General features: G+C 33.6%; 1 protein-coding gene across 1 annotated transcript; it reads right to left on the reverse strand.

Moving 5' to 3' along the window:
* Nucleotides 1–8334: 8334 nt before the first annotated feature.
* Nucleotides 8335–12753, reverse strand: LOC139821959 (fatty acyl-CoA reductase wat-like). The gene is made up of 10 exons (XM_071793404.1): nt 12564–12753; nt 11791–11930; nt 11593–11715; nt 11269–11394; nt 11004–11149; nt 10818–10927; nt 10389–10584; nt 9617–9859; nt 9234–9491; nt 8335–9151 (listed from the first exon to the last, which is right to left on the reverse strand). The coding sequence occupies exons 1-10, from the start codon at nt 12628–12630 to the stop codon at nt 9061–9063; spliced, it is 1500 nt and encodes a 499-aa protein (XP_071649505.1). The 5' UTR covers nt 12631–12753; the 3' UTR covers nt 8335–9060.

Raw genomic sequence — 12753 nt, forward strand, 5'->3', positions numbered from 1 at the left:
TTTAATATATTATAATAATTTAAATAATAATTATTAAGTTAAATCCGCGCGAGGAAGAGAAATCGCGAACGAGAAGCGCGCGAGAAAAAGATAACGCAAACGGGGGACGGGAGCGAGAGAGACCGCGCGCGAGGAAAAAACAACAGAAGTCGGGAGCGAGAGAAAACATCATTGAGGGGGAACGGGAGCGAGAGAGAGGCCGCGAGCGCGCCGTGTGACGTCACGCGGACCGACGTGGCCGTTGGACGCGGACCCCCATCTCCCCAGCGGCGCGTCGAAAACGTGAACGGTGTCGCGAAATGGCGGCTCGCAAGTTATAGAAGGATGAAATCATTGCAGAGACAAGTGTCTAACTCGCTATTTTGTTTATATTTGCTGATAAAATTCCAGCAGCCGAACGGCGCTCGTTATGCCCGTTCTAGACTGGAGGATGAGCCGACTCTCGGCTCATCCGCCTTCTATAGTGTACGTGACATAAACTATACATATACTATAGATTTTTACCCGTCTACACCACTCACTCGGATGAGCCGAGAGTCGGCTCATCTTCCAGTCTAGAACGGGCATTAGCCTTTGTAATACCCCGCGCCGAAAACGCGAACGCACCTCCCTCCCCATATCCCCCATACCCCCCCATGGACTCCTTCGCCCTAGAACGCGGACACCTACCTTCCCCTTCGGTCGAACGGCGGCGGTATCTCTTGTCAACAATATGTTTATCAATATTTACCTAATAAACAACATGGCCCGACACGCTCGCCGAAACCCCTTCCCTAGCACCCCCTCATTCTCAAGTCCCCCCCACCCCGCTTTCCCCTCAGAGCACCCGGGACAGACTGCCCATCTATTTCCTACTATTGTGTTTTTTCAGGTTTAAGCGCGTACTTTGTAGTATTTTATGGTATATATTGTAAGAAAGCTAAATGGCGCGCGCGTAGCGCGCGCTTGTAATGTTCTAGTGTTTTAAATAATTGCTGATCCTACTTATTTAGATAATTTCACATCGCTTCAACGTTATCACAGGAATAGCTCCATCGTCTTGTAGCAAAGGGTGCCAATTCGTAGAATCTATTAATACAAATCTTTCTATATAATTTCCACGTTCAAAAAGACATAAATTTATTATAATCTTTTGTTTTACATAAATTTGTTTTTAACCTATTTATATTTCTGTATTACCTTGGACGATGATTCATGCAAATGCTTATTGTGTCCACAAGTAAAGCCGGAAGCAAGTGACCGATAAGTGCAAATTCTATATAGTATTTTTCATTGTAATATTATTACAAAGAGCTTTGGACAAGGCCGGCAAGGGATATGTCTCACTTTTACGTCGGCGATTTTATAGAACCATGATTCATCTATATCTATAGTCGGCGCGTCGCGTCGGCCGGCGATACGAAATTATAAATTAACATGTCTCTCCTACAAGATAAAGCTATTTAAACATATTTGAGTTATATGTAATGTTTCTTCATGTATCGAAATGATAAATAATCATGCGTTGATGTTCACAATGTGTAATCACAGCATATTTTATTTTAACATCCACTTTGATGCTATATGTATTTGCTATGACTCTGCACTCTGATACTACGTATGCCATCTTAAAATAGTTTTGCATATCTAATACAGCAAATAATTGCATGGCAATCATAATTTAAAAATAATTATTTTTATCGCTATCAAATACGCGTGGATCAGATGAGAATGTATTAATATGTATTAAGAATGTATCTGAATAATTCATTGGAATAATAATTTTGCTCGTAAAAAAAGAGATTTTGCGTCATGGCGATTATATCTGTGATAATTACCTGAATTGAAAGATATTTTATGCGCTTGCAATTAAAGATTTCCGGTGAGATCACTGGAAACAAAATTTACAGGGACTTAAGGATTGCATAGCATAAATCTTTGAAAACCATTTGATATAGATACTGTCATCCCTATTTCCCCTAAAAAAAGTTGTTATTTCATCCGATGAGCGGTTCATTAGCGGTAGATGAAACTGAAAAATATATTTATTATTTCTTTTTACTAATTCGCAGAAATTTGCGCGCATAAATATAACTATTATCACGATTTTGTGTTACTATCACAAAATATTATTTCTGCGATGGTATTAATTTATTAATGTAAACATAATGATAGTTACACTTATGTAATAGAAATATATCTTTTGAAGATTATAATGTGTATTAGTAATACGTTTGCGTATGCATACGCCTCCTAATTAAATCGATTTGATTTAACTTTGATATTAAGTATCAAAATAATTAAGTATAAAGAATTTATTGCGAAGAAAGAGGAGATTTTATTAAGGTTGAAAAATATGTGTAGATTATACACACAGAGAAATAATATTAGGCTACTAAGATCCTGCAAGCTCTGACCGTAAATGGCATTTTATTTTTTGCTTGTATAGCATGATGGTATAATTTTTTTATTTATTTTTACACGGAGAAAATTTTATAGTAAATATTACTATGGTGTTGCACTAGCTGCGGACCAGGACTTGGTTAGAGGGAGCGTGTGTGAATGGTAGCGGTGAAAGTGCGTTGTGTGATTTTAGCTTTGTTTTTGGGTTTAAAGATTAGTATGGGGCAAGTAGGAATATTGGAAAGATAGGGTGTAAGCAGGGGATGCGATGAGAATGAAGGGAGATAGTAGGACGCAAGTAGAGAAAAGTTATATAAAAGTATTTAGAGACCGAGGTAGGATGAGGTTATGGTGACGAGTCAGTTAGGCGGTATAGGCGGGAAAGGTATGTAGGTAAAGTAGGGAAGGTTTCGATCGATTGTAAAGAAGATTGTATGGTAAATGATTAGCTAAGGAGCCTTCGGTCGTGAATTAAGTATAGGTTAAGAAGATAGTTGAAAAGATGACAGGTTGAACTCAGAACTCAAAACACATGTGAATCTTAGATTGGGACAAATTTCAGAATAGGAAATATTGGACAAGAATAAGAAAAGGAAAAAGAGGTAAAGGATAGAAAACAGAGGAGAGGACAAGAGGTAGGTGAAAGAAGCGCTGTTATAGAAGAGGCTATACGAAACAAGGGAGGATTAAATGTGAAGAGGATTATCGAAGAAGGAAAAAGAAAAAGCAGTCAAAAATCTCTCAAGTTCCGTGTCAATGGAGATGGAAAGAAGAAAGGTGAAATAAAGCTAGGACACAAGGATGGGCGGGCCTAGAGGTGTTCCAGGAAATGGAAAGTAAAAGAAGATAAGCATAGCTGAGGAAAGGTTAAGCCAACGATAAAGAAGAGATGAGATGAAAAGAAGAAATGTATAGGAAAGCTATTGGCGTATTCCTGGAACAAGGACTGGCGAAACTTGTCTGCGTTGTAGGAAAGGAAAGGTAAAAGAAGGTGGACACGCAAGGCTTGTTTAAAGGACGCAGCAGTTTTCTGGAAATATTAAAATCTTTGAATGGCACGGAGGCGAATCCAGGTATATTAATTATGCAACAATAGATAGGAGGCATGGGAAGATAACTAGAGAACGAACGTGCGAGGAGGAAATATATGTTGCTTCGGTGAGAACGAGAGAAGAAGAGCTGGGAGGAAATTTACTAGGACCGAATGAGAAGCAGTGTAGAGGATTTTGGCAAATAATGAAGAGGAACGGAGCGATTCGAGAGCACAGAAGTGATTATTGGAAGAAGAAAAAAGAGGAGGCAAGGGCAGGTGTGATGAGTTCGGAAGGACTGGGAATATAGGATAGCATTAGTTAGGTAGCAAGAGATTTGTTATTAGTCATAAGTTTATTATAGGTATTGTAAGATGAGAGAGTTGCGTCAATATTTAAAGGTAAAGGTAAAGAATTATTAATATATTAAGATATGGTTGAAAAACAGGAAATAGTTGTAATATTAAGGTAAAGGTAGGGATAAAGAAAAAGTAGGATGTAAGGAAGGTTATTTTAGAAACAAAGCGAGATAAGCGAGATATGCGTCTAAAGGAGATTTGGGAAGAATTTAAAGAAATATAGGGAATATTAGTTGTTGCGCGTTGCGGTTAGAAGGTATGTGTATGTGTATAGGTGAATAATGTCCGTTTCTTGGCTTGATACTGCCGAAGCGGACTAAGTCAAGTATTTTCTATGTTTAGGTTGTGAGTTTAACGTGTAAATAATAGGTTTAGGCGTGTTGGGGTTTAATTAAAGGATGGTTTTTCTAGAAAAAATTAAAAGTACGGAATAAGAAATTAACAATGTCACGCGTTAAGTTAAAAAAGTTGGTATGAGTGTGTTTCAGGTATATTGTAAACCAAGTCCATTTCATGGCTTTGTATAGCTGAAATTAAATAAATCTAATCTAATCTAATTTATCTAATCACTAGCTGCGTACCATCAGACGCACAAGTTTAAATGCTATAGTCTTATAGTAAAATTATAATTACAGCATTAAATGCTATGATCGTAGCACTAAATGCTATGGACATAGTAATTTTACTATAAGACTATAGCATTTAAACTTGTGCGTCTTGATGGTCCGCAGTTGGTGCGACAGCATAGTAAAATTTAATATAAAATTTTCTCCGTGTAGTTTTTCATAAAATTTATTTATTTTCAGAAGCTTTTATCTAATTTATTTTTAACAAAATATTATTAAATAATATTTGTATTTTGAAAAAGTTTTTAAAGAATGAACGCGATACTAGCAGAAACAACAGTTTTGCATTAATTGAATTATGTATTCTAACAATTAACCTTTTACTATACAATTGTTTGCGTTAATATTATAATAACGTTATTCAACAAAAAAAATTTTTTTCTGAGCACAAGAACGAGAGAATAATTATTTGTTACAAAAATACACTAAAATAGTTTATTTTTGCAAATTTAACTGCAAATTTCTCAAAATTGTGACGTGAGAAAGCAATTTGGCAAATAGAATCGTATTCAATGTTAAAAAAATTACCGAAAACGATTAGTTTTGTTAAAAAAAGTAATTTTTTGTTAAACAGTGTTATTTTACTTTATTACATACATTGCACTTTCATATTAAAAATATCTGTAATAGTTATTTGTGCAACAAGTGCTGGAAGATGAAAATTCACGGGTGCGGAGTTGACGCACGAGCCGAAGGCGAGTGCGGTCACCGCACCCGTGAATTTTCAACTTCACGCACGTGTTGCACAACCTATTTTATGTTGCAAGTGCGTGGAAAGTGGCCTATCACGCACGCGTCGTGTGCATAATGGGCCACTTTCCATGCACGTGTGACATAATAAATATTTACTGTTTGGCTTAAAAGCTTTGTATCGGTGTTCTACGTGCTCAATTTACATGTTTTATTATGATATGTTTATGATATGTAAAGTTAATACAGAGATTAAGAAATAAATACCATTCAGTTTTCTAATTTTTTAGATTGAATATCTGTTTGTTTTAACGTCACTCCAAAGACTGAAAAGACTATAGAAAAAAACGTCTACTGCTGATAAAAACTCCCATATACAGGGTGGTCTATTTTATTTTGAACAGTCAAATATCTGGTATACACTTCGTAATTTGTTTTAAATTTTGATGACAACATCACGAAATCTCTAACACAAAATTACTTTAATTTTGTTTATAATAAAAACAGATTTAAAAGCTAATATCTAAAAATCAACTAAGATTGTGTAACAATCTTATTTGAGTGGAACAAGTTGATGTTATACAATCAAATACAACACAAATATCAGATCCATAAAGTATCTTTGCTATAACTGCTTCGATAACAAATAACTGTGCTAGAGACTAAAAAAAATATAATCGCTATATCTAGTTAGAACTTTTACCAATAAAATTTTTGCAAGTAATAATGTTATATACAAAATTTGTACATAACAGTTGTAGAAATTGCGATACCTCTTACTAGGCTGTTGTCTATGTGTTCTTAAAAGGAATTAATTCTTTAGTGGAATTTTATTGATTTATACGATTATTCGACACTAAAATAAGTTAAAAATCGAAAATGCTATTAAATTAAGGGGTGACTTCGTCTCTGTGAAGTTGGCACCTCACTTTCAAAAATTGAAAGTTTCATCAACAGTTCCATTTGCACCCGCAATAGTTCTACAGTTCCTGATAATTTTTAGAAAGAGTTCTGTTAATTTAGTTTAAAAAAATTAATTTTGAAAATGTGAGGTGCTAACTTCCCGTAGCACCTCATGTTTCGAAAAAATTAATTTTAAACCTTATATTTTATAGTTCTCGAAGAGTTTTACAGTTCCTGATAAGATTTAGCAATAGTTCCGGTCATTAAGTATTTTTAAACAAATTTTTAATCTGATTGCGAGCACCTCAAATTCCAAAAAAATTGATTTTTACCATGAGATTCTATAGTTCTCGAAGTGTTCTACAGTTCCTGATAGATGTCAGCGACAGTTCCGGCCTTTAATTATTTTTAAACAATTTTTTAATTCGACCGCCAGCACCTCATCTACGAAAAATACGGGGTGCTGACAATTCCGATCGTTATCTTCAAAGTTCTCGGCAGTTCTCACTTAGTTCCGAGCATTTAAATACAGTTTGACAAGAGTTCCAGTTATTTACTATTTTTAAGCAATTTTTTAATTTGACCGCCATAGCACCTCATCTACGAGAAATACGGGGTGCTGACAATTTTAATTGTTTTTTTCAGAGTTCTCGGCAATTCTCACATAGTTCCGAGCATTTAAGGGGATCCTATAGTGGCGGTAGTTACCGACATTTTTTTATTTTAAGGAATTTTTGAATTGGCTTTACAGAATTGCAAGTTTTTGGTCTAGAATTAAAGTACGCACAAAAATCTACATCGCGTTGTACGATTTCATATCGGGAACGAAAAAAAATTAAAAATTTTACTAATTTGGGCACATACAACTGTCATCTGACGACAATAACAAAATTACTGCAGTTTATATATATATAATGACACCAAGGCGACGTAGGGACAACATGTAGGAACAATATCGTGTAAATAAAACTAAGATTCAACGTCTAGAAAAAAAGATTCCGTAAAATGAAGTTTTATTAAGCAAAAGCACATTTAGGTTGACAGGATAAGCAGTATTGCGTGTAGCGAGAGATGGCGCAGCAATCGAACAAAGACAGATGCCTCTGGTTAGACAAGGACAGACATAGATATATAACATAGAAAACAGGATTAGAAATGTTGACATTACCGACGTCGAGGAAGTTCGGCCTTCGCTATAGGATCCCCTTAAATACGTTTTGACAAGAGTTTCAAAAAACTCTGAAGAAAACGATCGGAATTGTCAGCACCCCGTATATTTCTCGTAGATGAGGTGCTGGCGGTCAAATTAAAAAATTGTTTAAAAATAGTAAATAACTGGAATTCTTGTCAAAACGTATTTAAATGCTCGGAACTATGTGAGAACTGCCGAGAACTCTGAAGAAAACGATCAGAGTTGTCAGCACCCCGTATTTCTCGTAGATGAAGTGCTGGCGGTCAAATTAAAAAATTGTTTAAAAATAATTAAAGGCCGGAACTGTCGCTGACACCTATCAGGAACTGTAGAAATTTCGAGAACTATAGAATCTTATGGTAAAAATCAATTTTTTTGGAATTTGAGGTGCTCGCGATCAGATTAAAAATTTGCTTAAAAATACTTAATGACCGGAACTATTGCTAAATCTTATCAGAAACTGTAAAACTCTTCGAGAACTATAAAATATCATGTTTAAAATTAATTTTTTCGAAACATGAGGTGCTACGAGAAGTTAGCACCTCATATTTTCAAAATTTATTTTTTTTTTAACTAAATCAACGAAACTCTTTCTAAAAATTATCAGGAACTGTAGAACTATTGCGGGTGCAAATGGAACTGTTGATAAAACTTTCAATTTTTGAAAGTGAGGTGCCAATTTCACAGAGACTGCACTTCTGAGATATTAACAAAAAATATTATTTTCCAATGTTTTCAAAATATCTCGAAAACGACGCAAAATACGAAAAAAGTACAAGAGAACTTTTTTGTAGTAAATAAAATTTTGCATCGAATACGTATATTATTAAAAATTTCTTTCCAATATCGCACGTTTTAGGCGAAATACCCCAACTGTGAGTCGGTTCGATGTCCAGTTGCTAACTCGGATTGTTCCTGAGTTAGATTCGTAACCTTCAAGTGTCAGCGCTTTTTGGGTTTGGGGTTGGATTGCATCGGATAGAGCTCGAGCAACCATGTTTTCAGATGGAATGCTAACTAAGGTTTCAGTCGCTAGGGTTGAATTTCTTACGGTAAGCAATTCGCTGTTGTTAGGTGCTGTATAATTACCGGTTCGCTCACAACAGGTAGAACAATATTATTAGGCTTGCACGTTTACATTTGAGAAAAACTTTTCAATTGTCTAAGTGCATTTATTTTCCAATAATTGTACATTATAATATAGAATTTATATATAATAAATTTGAGATTAAATTGTATTCAATATCCATTGTTAACTTTATTGGTTAACCAAATTAGAATAAAATGCCATTTACAGTCCGAACTTGGATCTTATTTCTGTGTGTATACACACACACACACACACACACACACACACACACACACACACACACGCACATACACATATTATACTTTCCAACCTTAATAAACTGCGCTTCAACTAAATCAGACTTATACAATACAGTTCCCGTTGGAGTAATAAAATCCCCTTTCTCCCTTCTAATTAAATTGATTTAACTTTAATGCTAAGCATCTAAATAACTATGTAAAGAATTTATTGCAAAGAGAGAAGGGATTTTACTAACAAAAGTTTGGAAAATATGTGTATGTATACACACAGAAATAATATTAGGCTACTAAGATCCAAACTCTGACTGTAAATAACATTTTATTCTAATTTGATTGTATAGCATGACGGTCTAAATTCTTAATTTATCTGTTAACAACTTTTTAGCAAACAATTGACAATAACTAAACTAGTATAAAAGTTACTTTGAGTTATATATTTGGCAAGATATACATGCAACATTAGAAAGAAATTCCTTAAAGTAGATGTGTTCAATATAAAGGAAACTAATACATATGAAACATACATATAAAAAAAAAACATGTAAAATTTATGTACATATAATTGTAAATACGAGCCAGACAATCCAAAAAACGGCAAAGGCAAAAACAATTTTGAGTATTTGGTGTCTCCAATAAAATCTAAAATTAAAGAATTTTTTTTATTAATAAAAATTACCTTAAACTAACAAAATTAATCAAAAATTAAAAAAAGATCTGTTACCTCTTATACTTGATACGACTAATTTCTAAAGTACTGTCATCTTCATTTAGAAGATAGAGACGTATGCCCATATAATGATTAAATAAATATTTTTTCCAGTCAAATCCGACCATACTGAATTGAAATATCTTCTGATCTTCACTACTCAGATGACTCCACATCTTTTGAACATTGTCAGTTGAAAAACTCCATTCATTTGTGCGAAACGGTTGAGTCACGTTGGAAAATTTGTCGATCTTCTTACATAACTTCCACATTCTGAAATGCATATAAAACCATTATAATTTTTCATATTATAGATAAAATTTTATTTGGTTTCGATACAAACTATGTAATATATGCTTCAAGTAAGAGAAACGACATTTAAATTTACGTGATGATACCTTGGACTACGATTTATACAGATGCTTATAGCATCTATAATTAAAGCTGGGAGGAAATGTCCAAGCCAAACGCAAATTCTGTATAGTATTTTGTGTTGAATGTAAATCATAAAAGGAAAATATTTGGCATTATATAAGGGGTACGTCTTATTTGTGTCGACAATTGCATTACGGTAGTCATTCCAAGTAGGTCCATCGACTGGTGACACGAAATTATAAATTAATGTATTGGCCTTGCCTCTCCTACAAGATAAATTTATTTAAACATAATTATGTTGTACATTATACTTCTTTACATATCAGAGTCATTTATAATCATATGCTAATGTTCTGTGATTACGGTAATACCTAATATTGTAAGCTAATATATTTAAATACACATATTTGCCCGAGTGTATCATGCTATTTAAAAATGTGCTTTCCCCCTCCACAAACTATAGTATTTTAGAATAGTTTTATTATAGAATATTTTTCTGATATTTAGGTAAATTAATAATAGCAACTGAATACTAATTCTTTTGCTATTTTGATATGTTATCTTTCATATTTAGGTAATTGTTATATCTTCATGATGTTAGTTTGTGACAAGCATTAAGAAATAATATATATATGTATAATAGGTCATTAAAAATTATGTTTAAAAGATAATGTAAACAATTTATAAAGTTAAACCATTATCATGCCATTAACTGATGTTCTAATTTGATGTTCCAAAAAATAATAGGAGTAAAATTTTATGTAAATTAGATGTTGGTTAAATATCTCATCATACCTGAATTGATTATAGACGTTCCACGCACTAGCGATCAAAGCATTTACCGTGAAATCGACGGGCACTATATTTGGCTTAACATCGGGATTACAAGAAAGAAATCTTGTGAAACCAAGTGCCCAGGACACCGTGACACTTTGTGGCCCATACATATTATCTATCCATCCGACAAGTGGTTCCTCGGCGCTAGATGAAACTAAAAGAAATCTTAATTATTACTCGTTATGTAGATTCGCGAGAATCATACTTATTGTTAGTTAAACGCGATATACACACACACATACATTCGCGATTGTTTATTATTATTTTACAATTATAGAATTTTATAGCACATAATTATGCAAAGAAGTTGAAAATAATTAAATATAAATGTTATTTAATAAATTCTTTAGCAAAAAAAATTGCTAGTTTTTATAATTATTCTGTCACCTATTGCAGGTCGAAATATTCCTACTGGCAAACTTCCGCTTTCATCTCTGAGAAGTCCTTCCGCAATCGCTTTCGTGAATGTATATGTATTCGGCCATTGTGAACTGATTCTAGCCAAACAATAGATTATCTTTCTTTATTAATATACATTTAATTATTTTATTATATTGAGCATCAAAGAATTACCTAGATATTTTTTCCTCAATTATGTTCTCGTGTAAGTTCCGTGTGAACGTGATAAGGTCTTCGTGATTAATGGGATATGAGTAGAACCGCTCTTCGATATGTTTCACATGGCAGTTCGCATAGGCTGTTGACACGTGAATAAATGACTGCAAGATAAACATTAAGCGTAATTTACGTTTCTCTCTTAAAATTAGTGAAAATGCAAAATATAAATAATTTTGGCCAATTATTATTACTAGAACACACATTAGATAAAAGGAATTACTTTTAAATTTGGCATGAGCTTAGCAAGTTTTAAGATGGTAGCGGTAGCATTAATGTTTATTATCGTAGAAGTTTTGATGTTCTCGATGAACCGTACATTTGCTGCCACGTGAAAAATTATGGATACCTATAATAAATATACATGCTTTAAGTAGGAAAGACATTTAGAAAAAAGTGCACAATTTATTTCTAATTGCATCGATAATTATAATTAAATATATGGAAAATGTAATGCTTTTATAAATATATATGCAATACATTATTTATTGTATTAGAATGTAGTAGTATAGACGATTTAATGATATTGATAATCTGAATTAATTACCTGATTTATCAGTATGTTCTTATCATTTTCTGATAATCCGAAGTTTTCTGTATCAAGATTGCCTATAATAGGTACGATTTTTTTGCGGAAATTGGGTACTTCATTTTTTACTCGGTCAAACAGCTATGGATTACAAATTTGAATAGCGATTATTTACAAATATATATCATGTTCCGATATTGTTTCCGAGATACTCACAGGTTTCTCAAACATTTCATCTAATCGGCTTTCGGGACTCTTGTCTTTTTTCGAACGTATGAGCAGATATATCGTCGAAATATCGGGGCAACTTCGTAACAGTTTCTCAGTCAATATTTTTCCAACAAAACCAGTACCGCCTATAAGACAAAATAACAAAGTGACATACATATGTACGTGTATGTACATATACAGGCTGTCACGTTGCTACACGCGCGTGGCGAAATATTAGGAGAAGTGCTCTGTAAATAACGATGCACGAATGTCGCTCTTGTATAGCCATTATTATTTACTTAACGTTCCTTCCAATCCCTTGCTACGCGCCTAACAACGTGAACGTTGGGCTGTAGCTTTTCATCGAATCGCACGGACGCATTCTGATTCCTGATATTTTTATTTATTAATTTTTCACTAATTATTGAGAAACTTACAAAACGTAAAGGACTTTTCGAATCAATTTTACCCGCTCTATCTGCCCACGAGCACTGGTCCGCATATTACATAACACCTTGTATATGTACCAGATAGCACGAAATATTATTTGTAAATGCCTTTTGGAGAAATTCAAGGAACATTCAAAATAAATGTATAATTTAAATTTTGTGGACATTTTAATCCTAGGATATCCTTTGGTTATTCCGAGGAAGAACAAATAATAGCCAAATACTAGCTTCAAAGACGTTTTAAGAATATTTCAGACGTTAATAGCCTTTTAATTATCTTAAAAATATTCTTTTACTTTATTGCATACATTGCATTTCTGTAATAAATACCTGTTATAAATATTGCCAGTCCGGCGTAAAAGGTTTGTATCGGTGTTCTGCGTGCTTCAATTCCCATGTTTTATTCACTGTTTATATGTGAAGTTAATATGGAAATTAAGAAATAAATACCACTCAATTTCCTAATTTTCTAGATTGAATGTCCGTTTGACTCGACGTTGCTTCGAAGACTGACTGTTAT

This window comes from Temnothorax longispinosus, chromosome 11 (assembly GCF_030848805.1).
Source record: "Temnothorax longispinosus isolate EJ_2023e chromosome 11, Tlon_JGU_v1, whole genome shotgun sequence".
Taxonomy (NCBI): Eukaryota; Metazoa; Arthropoda; class Insecta; order Hymenoptera; family Formicidae; genus Temnothorax; species Temnothorax longispinosus.